This window comes from Colius striatus, chromosome 2 (genome assembly GCF_028858725.1).
Source record: "Colius striatus isolate bColStr4 chromosome 2, bColStr4.1.hap1, whole genome shotgun sequence".
In the NCBI taxonomy this organism is placed as follows: Eukaryota; Metazoa; Chordata; class Aves; order Coliiformes; family Coliidae; genus Colius; species Colius striatus.
This window is the reverse complement of record NC_084760.1, coordinates 110,002,140-110,020,595: the sequence shown is the minus strand read 5'-3', so window position 1 is coordinate 110,020,595 and position 18,456 is coordinate 110,002,140. Positions and strand designations below refer to the sequence as shown.

Sequence of the window (18,456 nt, the reverse complement as noted above, 5' to 3'; positions counted from 1 at the left end):
AGGTACTTGTTTTCAGTGTTTGCTTTCTAGAGTAACTCTCCAGTATAAACTCCTGTCTTGTCTTTGGTCTGTGATTCCGTTTTCCATTCCACCACTGTTGAATTCTAACAGATTGCCCAGCTGTGTTATCTGTGGAAGAAGAGCTGTGAGTTAAAATTTCCTGGCTCTTCTTGATTTTAGCTTTTCCAGGTAAAATTTAATGCCTTCAAGAACCTGGTGTCTGAAAACAAAATATATGATTTTCTCATCAGGCAGTGAGCCCCTCTTTTTCCTCAGATTGGTTATGGAGTCAGATATGCCTCTTAACTCATTAAACATTCTTTCAAAACCAGATCACTTTGATTATTCTGAATATCTGCTGACCTAGATATATGAATAGCTGTGGAACTTGTTTGTGGTGTATAAGTATGTTAATTGAAGTAATTAATTGCATAAAATCTGAGGAACTAAGATTCTTTCTCTAGAACAGCAGGAAGTTCAGTAATTGTGCTTTGGGGGTTTGCCTTTTAAGTTTGATGCCTTGCATTGCCCTGAGTTTGAAGGCAATGGTAATAGAGGTGAAAGGGCAGAAATTACTCTGGCCATTGCCTTTTAAATTTTTCAGCAAATCATGATAGTTTTATGAAGACTGTGTGAGATGTGAAATCCTGAGTTTCATTAAACCTCAAAATTCGAGTAGCTGGCACCGAGTAGCAAAAGGACAATGTAATTTTTCCTTCTGTGTACAGGCACACAGTCCCTGCAGCCTTATGGAAGAATGCTCGAGGAAAGGACCAGTTGTGGTTTGAAGATGCCTTGGGTTCCAGCCATCCTGTAATCCTTTACTTGCATGGCAATGCAGGAACAAGGTGAGGCACAAAACAGTGATGACTTTGTTTAATGTTGTGTTTTCCTGACTTTCCACATCTGATACTTCAACATACTGATAAGAAAGATGGGGACAAATTTTAGTAGTTCCTGTAGCAATAGGACAAGGGGTAATGGTATTAAACTAAAAGAAGAGAGATTTAGACTAGATTTAAGAATTTTTTACCTTAAAGGATGGTGAAATGGTGGTGCAGGTTGCCCAGAGAGATGATAGATGCTATATCTATTGAAACATTCATAGTCAGGTGGGACTGGATTCTGAGTGACCTGATCTAGTTGAAGATGTCCCTGCTTATTGCAGGGGGGTTGTACTAGATGGCCAAATTTAAAAGTCCCTTCCAACTCAAACTACTCTATGATTAAAAGCAAAATAAAATCTGAAAGCAGTTTTGTGCTTCTCTTTTCTTTCCTTTTAAAAGGAAAGGATGTTTTAAGAAATGATGCCTCTCCATTGATTTATTGCACTTATCAGATATCTGACATTGTAGTTTACTTTGTATCCTCTGCTAGAAGCCAGGAGGCTGTGCCACTTACTAGGTCAGGTAGGGAGGAGTGCTTATTTTCAGTACAGTGGTCTCGGAATCAAGATGTGGGATAGGGTTAGTGCTTCTGTGTCTACGTGATTTACATGCATTCAATAAACTTTCCAGTTCCTTTTCTGAGTTTCTTTTAGTAGTTAATTCATTCTGAGGAAAAAAGTAATCAGAAGGAAAGAGGAAGGAAGGTAATGTGCTCGTCTTGTTTCGTTATTGCATACAGGCAGGATATTTGTCTGGAACAGGAGCATTTCTAAGATTTGTGGTTTTACAGATGACCATGTGTGTCAGTTACAGAAGTAGCTTAGTTCTCTATACTTTGTTGGATGCTAAAAACCACCAGCAGTGTGAAACTTCTGGGTGTTTCTCTGAGTCATATTCTTACTGCCACAACTCTGCATGATACAGTGCTTTAGTTCATTTATTAAAACATGATCTTTTCCCTTACTGATATGCATCCTACAAAGATTATCACCCCCTTTCTGAGTTAGGAGTGCTAGTACATGTTATTTTGAAGCCAGTGTCTGATCCTAGATACTCTGCAAGAGCAAGAACATTGTAGCAATACAAACTCCATGATGTAAAGCAAAGAAACACTGTTTTAACTGTGCTGGTAGCGAAGGTTTGCTAGGCTTTATGTCACAAGAACGTTGCCTTTTTTTCACCTAGATTCCTGTCTTAGCAATGTTCTTTTTTGGTACCCAGGCAGTTCGTGTCTGCCCCGAGCCAGGAAATGCATGAGTAGATGGGTTTTTGGAAGCTGATTGTGCTGATGTAGTACAAGCTTTAATCCAATTGTTGCATCATTTTGCAAATACCACTTTGCTTGTTTTCTGCCTTTCTGGGTGTAGCAAATGATACTAATGGAAGCTATTCTGCAGCTTAATGGTGGTAATTTGGGACCAGTATCTCTGTTGTGTGCGTATTGATTAGATTTACTTCTTGGTGTCCCCAAGTGCTTCCAAGATAAAGTATGGATCAATGACATATTTCCCATTCTGCTTTACTCTGTGTGTTGGAGAAGCTACAGGCATGTGTATGCATTGCTGTCTGTTCCTACACTGGCTGCTCTGTCTGTTGTCAAAGGGCTGCTTTATTGATGCAGACTGCATTAACCATAAGTAAAAGGCACTGTCTTGGTTTTCTGGTTTGCCTGAGTGGTCTGGAGCTGAGGCAAAAATGTTATGTTTACTTGTTCCCCTTAGAAAAAAAATTCCTCTATTGCACTTTGAGGAATGCATGAAAAGGCACCAGTGTGTGCATGTCAAGGGTGACTTTTCAAGCAAGTATGTATTCTTCTTCAGACTTGTATGATTCAAAATGACTTAGAAGCAACCCCTCACATTTTTGCCTGAGTGGTTTTGGCTGCATTAGGTATTTTGTAGTACAGCTGAAGCTGACAGCTTTTGTCTGGTAAGTGCCTCTGTTCTTAGAGGGAGGTTTGGAAAGTCACGTTCTGGTTTAGAGGCTGTGCTGACTAAACCAGTCAAGTGTGAATATTTTGGAGTTTTCATATGAGTGCAGGAGTAAATATACTCTTACATCAACACCAGGCTAACTTTGAATGTGGATTTGCCATGTCATGTTGTTATTTGTCATGTTGTGGATATATTTTAAATCACATTGTCTGGGTTTTGACTGGGATAGAGTTACTAGTAGCTGGTAGCTGGTACCATGTCCAGCTACCTAGTCCCTAGTAGCTGGTACCATGCTGTGGTTTGGGTTTAGTGGGAGAATCATGTTGAAAAGGTATTTTAATTGTTGCTAAGTAGCACTTATGATATGTGAAGGACTTCTCAGGTTCCAATGCTCTACCAGCGAGGAGGTACACAAGGAGCTGGGAGGGAGTGTGGCCAAGACAGCTGACCCAGACCAGCTACAGGGCTATTCCATACCACAGAACATCATGCCCAGTATATAAACTGGGAGGAGTGGACAGGAGGGTCAGATCAGTGCTCAGGCATCGGTCAGTGGGTGGTGAGCAACAGCATGGGGCACCACTTGCCTTTCTTGGGTTTATTTCTCTCTCTTTTTGTTACATTCCTTGTCAGTACTATTATTCCTACATGTTATTATTGTTATTATTGTATATATTACTGTAGTTATTAAACTGCTCTTATCTCAACCCACGAGTTTTACTCCCCACCCCCTAATTCTCCCTATCCCACTGGGAGAAGGAGGAGTAAGTGACTCTGTGGCATTTAGTTGGTGGCTGGGGTTAAAACAAAACACATGTAATGGCACATTTGCTCTCCTTTCCATTTTATTGTCTAGATTTCAATTTATGGGGAAAAAAAAAACCCCAACAAAAAACCCCATTAAAGCAGCTTCTCCCCTGGACTTATTTACAGCGTTCAGCTCTGATTTTCTCTGTTCAGTCTTCTGTACATGTCTTTTTTGTTCCTGTGCTTGGAGCCAGGGAATAAAATTCCTACAGCCAGCAGCTTGGGTTAACGTGGTGGGTTCTGCTGAGAGCATCATGCCTTGGAGAACAGTGGGATTACTAGTTGGGGCAGCAGTGGTGGCAGGAGCAAAAAGTATACAAAGTCAACAGGGACAGGCTGTTTTAGATGTCTTACAGGCTTTGGAAAAGGGGGATAAGGAAGGGTGAGTTGAAAAGTCTGTCTTTACATGCTGTGAGAAGAGATTTGTAGGGAGTTGACTTCAAAACTGCATCCTACATAGCTCAGCGAAGACTGTGACAAAGTGGTTTTGGTGTTTCTTGTGTTTGGCATGTTTTTGTTAAACTGCAACCTAGAGGCACTTGGGAAAAGATCAGGGAAAAGTTTCTGGAAGCTTAAATACTCACTTTGTTTGTTTGTTTGCTGTCTTTTTCTTCATGAATCCCTTTTGCCAGAGGAGGGGATCACCGTGTGGAGCTGTACAAGGTAAGTGCCTGTCCAAGCAGTTGCATTAACACATCAGATGTGCACAGACTTGAGAAGCCTGCTCATTACAGCCCACTGCCAACAGGCAGATAGCTTAGTGGCTCTTAGTGTCCTCTAGATATGAAAGGTGTGTGGGAAAAGGGATTTGTAAGCTGTGAGTACATTTCCCCATATTAAAAGGTATTTGAAAGGTCTTTTACTTGCTGTTGCTTACTGTTGTCTCCAACTGAGCTAGCCAGATTCTTTGCTAGGTGTGCTTTCACAACACAATTTGTAGAAACAAATTAAAGTTTTATTTAATCACACCCGTAATTTGATTGATTATACTAGTAAACTAATTTAAGGTACCATGTAAGAGTATTCTTTTATATGGTACTGTTTCTATATCCTCACCATCATAGAATAGAGCAGCATGGAATATTTTGAGTGGAAAGAGACCTACAGCAATCTAGTCCAACTGCTTGACCACTTCAGGGCTGACAAAAAGTTAAAGCATGTTTAAGGGCAGTCTCCAAATGCCTCTTAAACACTCACAGGCACAGGACATCCACCACCTTTCTAGGAAGCCTGTTCCAGTGTTTGACCATCCTCTTGATAAAGAAATACTTCTTAATGTCCAGTCTGAACCTCGCCAGGCAAAGCTTTGAACCGTTCCCACATGTCCTATCACTGGATACTGGGGAGCAGAGCTCAGCACCTCCCTCTCCACTTCTCCTCAAAAAGCTGTGGAGAGCGATGGAGTTGCCCCTCAGCCTCCTTTTCTCCAAACCAGACAAGCTCAGAGTCCTTAACTGTTCCTCATAGGACCTGCCTTCCAGTCCTGTCACCAACTTTTTTTTGCCCTCCTCTGGATGCATTCAAGGACCTTCATGTCCTGCTTAAATTGTAGGACGCGGAATCTCTGATCCATCTAGATCCTCTGTAAGGCCTCCTGTCCTTCGAGAGTCAACAGCACCTCCCAGTTTGGGATCATCAACAAACTGCCTAGTGTAATTAAGCTTTGGCCTCCCTGTGCATGAACTATAGCTCTGTCATCTTCTGTGAAGCTTTCCAGGCTTCATACAGTGTCTTTTTCCTCTTGAGTTCCCTGTTCTGCCAAGCTGGTCTTCTGTCCTGCTTGCTTGACTTGGAACATCAGGATTGCCTGCTCCTGTGCTTCTAAAAGGTGATTCTCACAGACTGCCTGGTTCTCATGGACTCCTAAGCCCTCAAAAGCAGATTCTCTCAGGATTGTCTGCTAAATAGCTCCCTAAGTAGCTTAAAGTTTGCTCTCCTGAAGTCCAGGGTAGCAACTCTTGCCATCCTTTTAAACTCAACCACTTTGTGATTGCCATGGCCAAGACAGCCACCTACTGTCACATCTCCCATGAGTTCTTTATTCACAAGTACCAAGTCTAGGGGGACTTTTTCCCTAGTTAGCTCACCAGTGTTGTCATTCCCAGCTGGTGTTTGGGAAGTTGAAATATTTCATAAGGGTAAGAGCTACCAATGCAGAAATTTCCCCTAATTGCCCACAGAATAACTCATCAGTGTCTGTGTCCTGGCTGGGGTATTGGTAGTAGATACCCACTACAACAGCTCTGTTGTTTTCCATTCCACTGACCCTCACCTAGAGGCTCTCAGCCACATCACCATGAACTGTAAGGACTATGCAGTCAAAACTCTCCCTTACATATAAGGGGATAGCTCCCCCTCTCCTCCCCAGCCTGTTCCTTTTGAGCAGCTTGTGGCTTTCCATCTCACACTCCCATTGTGAGTCTCATTCCACTGAGCCTCATTAACAGCAGTGATACCACAGCTCTGGGAACCCACTAACGCTTCCAGTTCATCCTGTTTGTGTCTCATATCAGCATTTCAGATCTGCTCCTGAGCCCTCTGTGCTCCCAGGAGCAGTGTGAATGTTCCCTTTGGCACTGCCACCCTCAGACAATGCCATGCCAGCCCTTGGCTTACCCATAGCAACCCTGTTGGGATCCCCATAAACTCTAGTTTAAAACTCTCTCAATCAGACCCCAGGCTTATCCCTAAAGACATATTTTCTTCATCAGGACAGATGAATCCCATCTGCATCAGGCCCCAGCCTACCCTTGTGTCTTAAAGGGTCTTCCATGGTTCAAAACCCCAAAGTTTAGGCAGAGGCACCAGTCCTGGAGTTGGATATTGTTATCCTGGGCTCACCTGCTTCTTCCAAAGTCTCCCTCTGTTACTGGGAGGATTGAGGAAAACACTACCTGTGCTCCTGAGTTCTTTAGCATTCTGAAACCTCTTTTGATCAACCTCAGACTTTTTTTTGTTTGCAACGTCATTAATGAAAGGGCAGGAACAGATACTAACCTCTCCACTCATGTGATGACAGCCCTAATTCAGGCTCCAGGGGGGCAGCAAACCTGTAAAGAGGGTCTGATCTGCACGTGGCTACTTCCGATCTGCACAGGAACTCACTGTTGTTTCCTCTCACTATTGGTCTTAATGCAGGTTGTAGTGAGGGTGCCATATGTGATGCCACACATCACCAACTGCTGGTCAAAATTGAAGGCAGCTCAGATTCCTTGCACTCTGCAGACTTTTGAAGATGACATTTGGTCCTTTAAATACCAGAATGTTGGACTGAGCCACTATAAACCTCCCCGCTGGTCCATTGGTTGACTGGAGTGACAAAGCTAGTACTTGCCTATTCACAAAGCAATTTGTTGCATTAAAACACTCTCAAGGTTGCCAATTTGGGGATTAACTTATCACTTGTCAGACAGGCAGGCTCAGCCTGGGTTTCCCCCTTTCCCATGGCACAGTGCATTTGTATGAGTTGTGCCATCTCTTTTGCACAAAACCCAATGAGTTTCCCAGGCATAGCACCATGGTGTTATGTGAGAACAGGCAACTTCAGCCTATTCCCTTTATAATTATATTCCCTTCCTTTTATAGTTTAAGAGTGTTGCCACTCATTAAGCTTTATTGCAATGCAGCTCCTTATGCAAAACCCCCAGTTCCAAAGTCTTTTTAATTCAGATCACTTAGAAAATGCTGTTTGGCAAGCCCAAGGAGACAGGAGATAGTTCTTTTCCTTTGAGGAAAAAAAGATAAGCTAAGCTGCAGAAGGTTAGTTGAGGATACTGTCATGTAAGGTGATCTGTTTGGTCATTTTTCTGGTAACAAGCCTATGGTCCAGTGCAATTTGTACTGGCCAAGACAGGTAGAGAAGTTTTGAGTTTTGACTGAGCAAGAGTAGCAGTGCTTTAAAATACTCCAAGGTTCCATGTGTTTCTCTGTGTGTGCACAAATGGAGAACACACTTTACCCAAACCCAATGTTTCTGTTTCTGGTATTCTTTTCCTTCTGAGAACAGAGACTATTTGCTTAGTTTGTCTTTTTCAGTCAGTTATTCACAAGTGAACACGTACGTACATGGGCTTACCAGACCCGTGCCAGAAACTCCAAGTTTGTGCTTATTCCAGCAGAATGGAACAGGCTGGATCACTTTCCTTTTTGCTGTTGCTGCTAGGAGACTGGAAGTAGCAGGAGAAGCCCTCTAGAAGAGGCTCAGAAGGGAAATACCTGGAAGAAGTCTCTGTCCTTTCTTTTTGAGTGACAGATCTGTACAAGTGGCTTTTCTCACCAGCAGCGCTGAAAATTGAGACTGTTGCTGCTGCACAGTCTTTGAGCAGCAGGTGTCTGAAATCCTTCTTGCCAGATTCAATGTGTGTTTGAAGACAAGTAACCAGGGGCAGGAGGAGCAGCAGTGGAGCAGTAACCAGATACAAACTCACTTTGGAAGGTGTACTTCCCTCCAGTCTGAACAGCTGTCCAATTATTCTTTGCCCAACTCCGGTTTCCAGATAACAGTTACCAATGTATTCAGAATCACTCTGTATTCAAATTGTTCATGCTTGAACAATGCAATTCAGAACCTATTAAAACTGACAAGAGCCCTGTTGTCTTGGCTACTTTGACTGTCAATGACAGACTACCACAAGCTCCTTCCACAATTCATGTTTGTACATGGAGGCTCTGGCAGCGAAGCTTTTAGTTGTTATGAAACTGATGTGCTGGGATAGTGTAGAGCCCACACAGAGGGGTTTTTGGCCCACTGCATGAGGTTACCCAATTATAGCAGCATATGTAACAATACGATATTGTTATAGGAGTGCAAGTAATTCCTATAAATAAAACATTTGGCATTGTTACACTTACCTGAACACCCTTTTTCTTGTATATTGTCCTCTTTTTCCTCTTGTTTTTTGCCTTTCCTGTGCTAATGAGGTCTGAACTAGTAACAGGAATTGTTCAGGCTGCTAAGATTTTGGTTACACTAGAAATACAGTGTTGGTTTTACTTGGACTAGATGATCTCTGAAGGACCCTACCATTCTATGATTTCCTTTTGTCTAGTAGGAGGTTTGGGTAGAGGGTAATATTAAGATTGTTCTTTAAAATCATATGTCATACATAGATGGTGAGAGCAACAGCATTTTAATCTCTTTGTGACTCTCTTTGTTTTTATCTACCACAGAGCTGTTAGGTTCATACTGAGCAATGGTAGCTTGGAATCACAGAATCACAGCATGGTAGGGGTTGGAATGGACCTTGCAGGGTTCCTTTTTCTTTGTGCAGGGGTTCTTCTTCTTCTTTGTTGCGTGAAACGGGAGTGACCAGACACCAATATGATGTGCATCAGCTCCAATTTATTGTCACATAATCATCACTTATATACCTTTTTCAAATACTGTGTACATGCTACAATTCATGGCAAAAAGTTAATACCAAGCATCATGCACTATGCATAAGGCCTCAAAGTTTCATTTTTGTAACAACTTAAACACCAACCTCATTGAGTAAAAACACCATCCTTATTGTGCTTAAAACATCAGCCTTGTTGTGTCTAAAATATCACCCCATCTGTCTGGCCTTCAGTTAGGTTTCTCTCACACTATGGTTATGCTTACCTTACGTTTAGTTAACTTTATATTATTGTTAGTTACATATGTTACAATTTATTAGTCAAGTACAATCAATCATATAATGCTAAATTGAATGCTCTATTCAGTCTTCTAACAATGCTTAATGTCCTGTCCTATCTTCTTGCTTTGACCTTGTTTCTGTTACAATCTGCTGTTTCGGTTTTCCCCTTGCTCAAGCTTGCTATCACAGAGGCATTCCTTTCTGGCCTTTTTGCTGTAGAAGGCAATTCAAAGACAAACTGCAGACTTTCTTCGTTTCTGACTGACTCCATAACATTCATTATAGCCCAGGCCCCGACAGGACCTTTAGAGATCATCTAGTCCAACCCCCCTGCACAAGCAGGGTCACCTAGATCAGGTTGCATAGGAACATGTCCAGGCGGGTCTTGAAGACCTCCAAAGAAGGAGACTCCACAACCCCTCTGGGCAGCCTGTGCCAGGGCTCCCTCACCTCAACAGGGAAATAGTTTTTGCTTATGTTTAAGTGGAACTTTTTGTGTTCCAGCTTCATCCCATTACCTCTTGTCCTGTTGCTAGCTACTATAGAAAAAAGGGATGTCCCAACCTCCTGACACTCACCATTTAGATGTTTATAAATGTTAATAAGATCTCCCCTCAGTCTCCTCTTCTCCAGACTAAACAGCCCCAGTTCCCACAGCCTTTCCTCATATGAAAGATGCTCCAGTCCCCTGATCGTCTCGGTGGCCCTGTGCTGGACTCTCTCCAGCAGTTCCCTGTACCTCTTGAGCTGAGGAGCCCAGAACTGGACACAGGACTCCAGATGAGGCCTCACCAGGGCAGAGGAGAGGAGAAGAACCTCCCTTGACCTGGTGCCCACACTCTTCTTAATGCATCCCAGGCTGCCATTGACCTTCTTGGCCACGAGGGCACATTGCTGGCTCATATTTAGCTTATTAATCAGGACTCCCAGGTCTCTCTCTGCAGAGCTGTTCCCCAGCAGGTCAATCCCCAGACTGTACTGGTGCAGGGGGTTGTTCGTTCTCAGGTGCAGGACTCTGCACTTGTCCTTGTTGAACCTCATGAGGTTCCTCTCTGCCCAACTCTCCAGACGGTCAAGATCCCGCTGAATGGCAGCACAGCCTGTGGGGAATCAGCCAGTCCTCCCAGTTTGGTGTCATCAGCGAACTTGCTGAGGGCACACTCAGTCCCCTCATCCAGATGGTTGATGAAGATGTTCAACAAGACTGGCCCCAGAACTGATCCCTGTGGAACTTCACTGGCCATAGGCCTCCAACTCGATTCTGTGCCATTGGTCATCACTCTCTGGGCTCTGTCATTCAGCCAACTCTCCATCCACCTCACGGTCCACTCATCCAAGCCACACTGCCTGAGCTTTCTGATGAGGATGTTATGGGAGACAGTGTCAAAAGCCTTGCTGAAGTCAAGGTAGATGACATCCGCTGCTCTCCCCTCATCTAGTCAGCCCGTTATGCACTCACAGAGGCCATTAGGTTGGTCAAACAGGATTTCCCCTTGGTGAATCCATGTTGACTCCCCCGATTAACCATCTTATCCTTCATATATTCAGTGATGACATTCAGGAATATTGGCATTGTTTTGACCAAGGCAATGTTTTTGAGCAAGTTGATGTAACATTGAGTACTTTTACTTGCTTTTAACAGATTTTGTTAGGATTACCACTGACTCTAGCATAAATCTTCATGATAGAGCAGCTGGATGTATTATGTTTAAGCCTTCTGAAACCTGACCCGAGGTTCTGGATGTTATGCCAACACTGATGCCATTTTGAATAATGTGAAAGAAGCAGTTGTGGTGTTTCACCTGAAAACCTGGATATTTGCAGATGTTAAAGGCAAAGCTGTTAAAAGGAGAATCGAGATCTAAGATACCTTGATGTGACGATCAGGAAACAAATGGAGTAAAACCAGGGGACTGAGATGTGTAGTGTTTGAAAATCTCTGTGCCTGCTATACCTGAAAACTCCCAAGTTATTGCTTTCACCATGTCAGGCTGATAATGTGTTATAGATTACATCCTTGCCCCATGGCCTGAGGTGAGAGCACAGCTGCTGTGCAAGTCTGTGATAGGTTTCTGCATGTTTCTCTGCCCTCCAGGTTCTCAGTTCCCTTGGGTACCACGTGGTGACGTTTGATTATCGAGGTACGTGGACTTTTATTATGAAACACTTTTAGATGTGTCTTTCTGGAAAAGCAACAAAGAAGTTACTCTTTGGGTTTTTAATCTCAGCAAAGCTGTTGTTTTAGAATGCTTGCTGCCAGCTAATTAGATGTGGCTATTGTTTTTTTGTTTCCTTATGGATATTCAAGGAACTTCCAGAAATTTCTTTCCAGTAGCTTCCTGTGTAGCTCTGCTTCCTGATACCCAGCTCAGTGAGCTTTGGCTGCTCTCTGTCCTCACACCCAAGTGTAGTTGATCTGGGAGCTAAGGAGCAGAGAGCACTTAGACTGTCACAGGGGCCAGTTAAGGCATCCTCCGGGTGCTCATCTGGAAACTAGTAACATTGTCTAGATGCAGCCTTTTGGATACATCTGATTGAGTTTCCTGAGGTCACACGGGGAACTGAACTTGCACTTCTTTTCAAAAGCTGATAGGTGGGATAGAGTAAATGATGTGCTAAACAACTGGTAACATCCTCAGCAGAAGCCATGACCACTTTGCAACACTGTGCCACCAACAGTCAAGCATGTGCTGCTCTTTTTTTCTGTCTTTCTTTTACTATTTCAGCCGTGGCTGCAGTGTAGTTCCACTGGAGAAACAGGAAAGAAATTAATCTGTTGCATTTTTATCAAGAAGACTTCTGGGAGAGGTTTATTTGTAGGAGCTTGCCCTGCTTTTCAGTTCTGCTGGCAGCTGCTTCTCTGGCTGCTTAGTAGTTGTCAGAAGGGATGTGGGATGCTTGCTGCTTAGCAGAGGACCTGTGGACACACTGCAGTAGTGATGGAGCCAAAACAATCAGGAGGGTGGAAAATTGCTGGAGGGCACTGATCAAACAGCCCAGGCAAACTGACGTTGCAGCAGCTTTGTGCAACGTGCTTGGGTTTTGACCCGATGCATCCTATTCTTATCCTGTTAGGGACTCCACTTACAATTTGGTTATGTGCATGCAAAAGCAAGTAAGGTTAGGGAGCTGGGCTGTTGCAGATGGATAGGTGCAAGGACTCAGCATTGATAGTGTTTGAGATCCAGCTCTTGTTTTTGCTGTTGATTAGATCCACACGAACTCCCTGGCAGCTGGCAGTTACCTTGTTCAAATGACCGAAAATCAACCAGGGCTTTCAGCCCCAAATCTTAGAGGAGCAGAGTGAAGCAAACAGAAGCTGTCCGTGTCCCAGGTCCCTTTGCAGTTGCAGATGACTGGCTGTGCTGACCAGTTTGTGTGATTCTCAGAGGGACTGTTTGTGTTTCAGGCTGGGGCGATTCGGTAGGCAGCCCATCAGAGAGGGGAATGACCTATGACGCCCTTCATGTCTTCGACTGGATAAAAGCAAGGAGTGGAGACAACCCTGTCTATATATGGGGACACTCCTTGGGCACAGGGTAAGCATCAGTGGGACTTAGCAGCTTCTGAAAAACCTTAAACACTGACCTTGGAGGAAGGTGCAGTTTGCTGTAGTCCCCAGGCTTGGCTTGGGCTCTGTAGCGTAGCGTAATTGCTGCAGAGTTGTTTCCCCTTTGCACTCTACAGAGAGAGAAGGGCTACAGTGAATGACTTTGCAGGAATTGATCTTGAACATTCATTGTCCAAAGGTTTATTCTGGAAAGAAAAAAAAGACACTTAGAATAATATAATGCAGATTCCTTTGGCTCTTCCTCTAAATTTTTGCCATGTTCAGGATCCCTGTCTGGGTCAGAGCACGCTCGAGACATTTCCCAGTGCACTGCAATCCGAGCAGCTGGGACCCTGGGTTCCCTGGTGACCATAGCCAGTCTGGAGTTGGATGGTTTTCAGATATGCAGTGATTGGAGGATTTGGCAGCTTGGAAATATCCCTGTCCCATTGGAGAGATGCATGGGAGAGACACTGCTACTTTCTGCCTACAGCCTTGCATTCCACTTCCTTTCTCAGCCCGTGTGGTATGGGGGGAAGAGGCTGTGTCACACAGCTGCAGGTCTGAGGGCCAGTTTAAGGGGGGCCCTTCCAAGGGCTGTGCTTCTTCTTTGGACTTGTTCACTCACCTAAATGCACTGGAGACAGTGGGGTATGGGAGACCTGTGGCAGGCTGAGTCATTGTGGGCTGGCTGCCCAGCCCCTGGCAGTTGAGGTGTCGCTGTGCCACCTGCTTCCACTAGAGCCTGGTGCTTCTCAGAGGACGTGTGCCACACTTAAGTCCTCGTTGTTCTTCTTTCCAGGGTGGCAACAAATCTGGTGAGGCGCCTCTGTGAGAGAGGTGAGTCGGGGGGGGGGGGTGGGTGCTCTGTCCCCCCAGCCCACGTCGTGCCCATCCTGGGTGCCCACAGATGTTTGCAGCTGTGATAAGGCTGGACTGGGTGCACTCTAAGGCAGCCCCAGAGCTTGCTGGCTGCCTGCACCCCTGCATCTCAGCACATTGCCTTTGGCTTTTCAGAAACACCCCCGGATGCCCTGATACTGGAATCTCCCTTCACCAACATACGGGAGGAGGCGCGGAGTCACCCCTTCTCTGTGGCAAGTACACGGTGCCTCTCACACCGGTGGCCTGGGGTTGGATGCTTCCAAACCTTCAGAAGCCGTGTGGCTGAGCTAACTGCATGGCTTGTGGGCCAGCAGTGATGTTTAGAAGCATCAGGGGTAGAGCTGTGCTGAGGGCAGCTCCAGGGAACACAAGTATGATAAGCAGTAGCAGAGACGTGTGTGGAACCTGCTCAAGCAAAACCAAGTGGGATGGGCATAGGGAGAGGAAGATAGATTCTGCTCTCAGCAGTGGACAAACTCAGTCATGTGTTGCAGCTTCTGTGTTGCAGGAACCTGTTTTGTGGGCTGTGAGCAAAGCGGTGGCTTCTTTTGGTCACTGTCCCATCTATGTGGCCCCGTAGTGCTTGCATGGTTTCCCTGGTGAGTTGGCTCTGCTGTGGCCATCTCTTTTGTCCAGCACAGCCACAAGTTGGTTCTGAACTGAGCAGACACCTGCACTGCTTGCTGGGTGCAGTCAGGCTGCTGAGGTGTTCTGGGATAAAGCCCTTTCGGGAAGATTGTTGCCAGCAACAGCACAATACCTAAAGACCCTGATGACACAAGCACTCAGGAGAAGGCTCTTAAGTTAGATGGCCCTGAAACAGGAGAGGAAAAATAATGCTGGTGGAAACACAGACCACATTGCTGCAGAGAGCAGAGTCAGCAGCTGAGGGATGTTATTGGGAGGGCAGTGGCCCTGTGGCTGCTGGTGCTGTAACTGCCCTGCTGGTACCTGTCACTAACCCCCATCTTTCCCCTCAGATATACAGATACTTCCCTGGATTTGACTGGTTCTTCCTTGATCCCATCACAACAAGTGGAATTAAATTTGCAAACGATGAGAAGTGAGTTCCCTCTTTGCTGAGGTTTCAGCCGTGGCAGTGTGAAGGACAGACATGAGGCTGCACTCCCTGCCTCTCTGCTTTTTGTTGGAGCATTATACCTGCTGACAGGATTTCAGCTATTCTCCCAGCCCTGAGTGCAACACAGCTTTGCACTGTGGAGGTCTTTCTTTTTTAATGGTTCTTAATAAGGACTGATGCAGCAGAGAGCACAGAGGCTACTCAGGGGTTTGGTCATAACTCATGGGAGTTATGGTTTTCAGATCAATAGCATTGGGGCATTGAAGGTTTGGGAAAGTTTCTCTGCTGCACATTTGCATGAGCCACTCTGCTTATTACTTTGTGTAATAACATTGTCTCTTTTCACTGAGCCTTTGATTTGAGAGCCCTGAGCATTTGTGAGTTCGGTTTCCAGGACTGGAACTAAACCAGACCTTGGAGGATGGTGCTTTGCAGTGGGGTGAACCACTTTGCTCTGGTCTGAGCAGCAAATGGCTTTTACTAGGATGCCTTTCGCCAGCAAATTTTCTATAGATGAAACGAATGGTGCCCAGATAATGGTGTTTTCAAGGGCTGAACTGCAGTTAATGACCCCCAGGACAGGTTTGGCAATGCAGTTTCCTTGAAAATCCAAGTGTGCTGGTGTTAGAGAGAGATGGGATTGTGCTGATCCTTGGTGACATCGTTGTCTCTCTTACAGTGTGAAATACATTTCCTGCTCCCTCCTCATCCTTCATGCTGAGGATGACCCGGTGGTACCATTTCATCTGGGAAAGAAGGTACACCTGTGGCTCTGCAGACTGGTGTGGTGGGAGGAACTGGGGAGGATGGAACATCGTGCCAGCCAGGCAAAAAGGCAGCAATGGGAAGGAGCGTGTAGAAGTGTGTAGCCTGAAGGGAGGGGGCAGCAAATGAGTAGTGAAACGGAGCTAGAGCTGCTGGTGGTAGGAGTGGTGGGCTGGTCAGGTCGGGACCCAGAACCCACTGCTGAGGGAGAGCTTGGGATGCAGGTTTGGCAGGGGTAGCTGCTTTGGGGTGCCACATGTCCCCTCACCTGCCTCCCCTTTGGCCTCAGCTTTACAACATCGCTGCCACCTCCCGGAGCTTCCGAGACTACAAAGTGCAGTTTGTCCCATTCCACACAGACCTTGGCTACCGGCACAAATACATCTACAGGAGTCCAGAGCTACCTCGAATACTGCGGTAGGGGGCCCTGGGGAAAGGGGCACAGGGGTTTGTGGGGAGATGGGTGGCAGGTACTTGTGTCAGGCAGCTCTTCTGAAACTCCTCTGGTCTCCAGAGTGAGTGGGACTGGCTTAGCACAAGGTCAGAGCCCTCCAGCTCCCTGCAAAGCAGGATATGGGAAGGGAAATCCTGCTGTGGAAGGATTTGGGAATCCTTCTGAATTTGGGAAGGGATTTTTTTCCACAGAAAGCTAAGAGCACTTCTCCTCCTCTGGTTTCCTGAGTCTCCTTCTCTGGGGACATTCCAAACCCACCTGGACGAGTTTCTGTGTGACCTACTCTAGGTGTTTCTGCTCTGGCAGGAGGGTTGGACTGGATGATCTTTCGAGGTCCCTTCCAACCCTAAGGATTCTGTGACTCCTGCCTCCTGTGAGCTGGATGCTCCAGAGTTGTTTGCAGAGCAGCTGCTTCTGCTTCCCCCTCTAGTGGGAGTCTCTGCTGGGTGAAAGCAAAGCTCAGTGCTGCTCCCTGTAGCTACCAGAGCTCTGAGCCCCGGTTATTTGCCAGGGGAATGTGGAGACCTGCAGGCTGCAGCAGGCACCAGACTGTAGGAGAGCTGCATGTCACTGCTGCCTTGTTTCCTTTTCTAGGGAATTCCTGGGAAAATCTGAACATGAGCATCATCACTGAAGACTGGCTGCTTAGCAGCACAGATTTTCCTTCCTTTCCTTCCCCTCTCTCCTTTTCCTCCCCTGTTCCTGTGGGTCAGTCTGCCATCCTTCCATCCCTGGCACTAGAGGAGGTCAGGGCTACCCCATTCCGGTCCCGACGCATACCCTTGGCAACTCCAGCTCCTGGCATCAGCATCTGTGATGGCAGAAGAAAGAAGTTGTTGGCTTCTTTTTTTTGTTGGCGTGGACGGAGGGGGTGAGAACAGCCCAGGAAACTGAAAACTGTGAGCACAACCAAGCCTGGCCAGGCCAGCCTGGTACCGCTGAGGACAGACATTCCTAGGACACGTGTGTCCTGACCAAGGGTGTTTCTCTCACTTTTAAACATTGCTGCTGGTTTTGGATCACGTAGAGACTCATTTGTAGGCGGGTGGCTTTTGCCAGGTCTCCATACCACACTTGTCTTGCTTGAGTTTGAGGTGTTCTCTTTCTAGGAAATACGTGTTTTGCCTTTCCTTTTCACTAAGTGGCCCTAAGGACAAATCCATGGAGGATGCAGGTGGTATGAGAGGGTTTTATTTAGCTCTCCATTTGCAACGTGTAGCAAGCCTTGGGCTGATTGCACACATTTGGAAATAAAATGAAAGATATTGTTCTTCCTTTTCAAAACATCTCTTTAATGGAAAAGGTTAGTGCCCTTTTATCACTTCTGCTCCCATCCCTGCTGCCCTCTGTGGAGCTTCTGCTCTTCTTCATGTGAATCTCCTATTAGGACTGAAGTGACTTACATGGATAAATTGCAGGAGTTTAAACCAGAAAGCGTGAGAGTTACCTTTTTTTTTGGGCTTGATCTCCCCTTTCCATGACCAAGGTGGGCCCAGGCTTTGGGAGTGGATGTGTTCCCTTCTCCTGGTGCCCCCAGACAGACCTCTGCTCCCTTTGAGGGAGAAGGGCAGGTTTTTCCTCAACCACTTTTTAACTCCTTGGGTTGGGTTTTCCTGTTCCCAGTGGCTACACGGTTGCCCTGTAGTTCAAAGCAGGCAATGGCATGCAGTTCTGGATACAAAAATAAGTCTGGGGTGTCCCTCCCCATCTCTCCTTGCACCTTCCTTCTATGCTCTGGGCATCTCGGGCACTTCCAGTAGCACCTCTCAGCCCATCTCAGCCATGGTCGGAGCATATTGTCCAGGAAGCAGGAGAGGAACTGAGCCTATCCCATAGGCAGAGGTTCTGGGGGTGCCCTTGCCCTGCCCTGGGCTCAAACAGGAGCTGCTTTATGCCACCTGTGAGCTCTGCATTGGGCCAAGAGGGTCAGGTGCTGGCTCTGGGATCTGTCTGGGGCTCTGCCCCCTGCTAGTCTCTTTAGCCAATAGCAGGTGCTGTAGGTTTAGGCACTAGTGCTCAGAATGACTTGTGCTGCTAAAGGGTCTGCTCAGGGGTGTACAGCGTAGTGCAAACTGCTCAGCATGCATCCAAATTATAGCTGCAGGCTCATACTAGTTGCAAAGCAGACAGTAGCTTGTTCTTGTACTGAGATTCTTCTGCCACAGCGTGGTTGTCCCTGAGGTTTCTGACCCATGATACTCATAAGCTAACTGTGCCACTGAAATTCTGTTTGACACACTTGTATTTATTGCACTGACAGAAGAGGAACAGTTAACGTGGCTCTGGAGGGTGAGGGGGCACGTTCCAGGCAGCACTGCTGCTGCTGAGGCCAGAGCTGAGGGCCTGGCACGTGAGCTGCTGCTGCGGGTGGGCCCAACACCGCCCTTCCCAGCAGCAGGCCAGTGCCATGCTGGGAGAGTTACTGAAATGTTTATCTCAAAGTGGTGTAGTTTTAATAAAGGCATTGACTGCTGA

General features: G+C 46.1%; 1 protein-coding gene across 1 annotated transcript in view; it reads left to right on the top strand.

The window, feature by feature from the left end:
- ABHD12 (abhydrolase domain containing 12, lysophospholipase) overlaps positions 1-18,456 on the top strand; it is a 44,164-nt gene extending 25,708 nt beyond the window's left edge. Inside the window, exons 4-13 of the mRNA XM_061989058.1 lie at positions 729-848; positions 4,261-4,291; positions 11,342-11,387; positions 12,656-12,785; positions 13,599-13,636; positions 13,814-13,893; positions 14,662-14,744; positions 15,442-15,520; positions 15,817-15,944; positions 16,576-18,456. Coding sequence (XP_061845042.1) covers positions 729-848; positions 4,261-4,291; positions 11,342-11,387; positions 12,656-12,785; positions 13,599-13,636; positions 13,814-13,893; positions 14,662-14,744; positions 15,442-15,520; positions 15,817-15,944; positions 16,576-16,615 — 775 coding nt within the window. The 3' untranslated portion in view covers positions 16,616-18,456. The remainder of the gene's footprint in view (positions 1-728; positions 849-4,260; positions 4,292-11,341; positions 11,388-12,655; positions 12,786-13,598; positions 13,637-13,813; positions 13,894-14,661; positions 14,745-15,441; positions 15,521-15,816; positions 15,945-16,575) is intronic.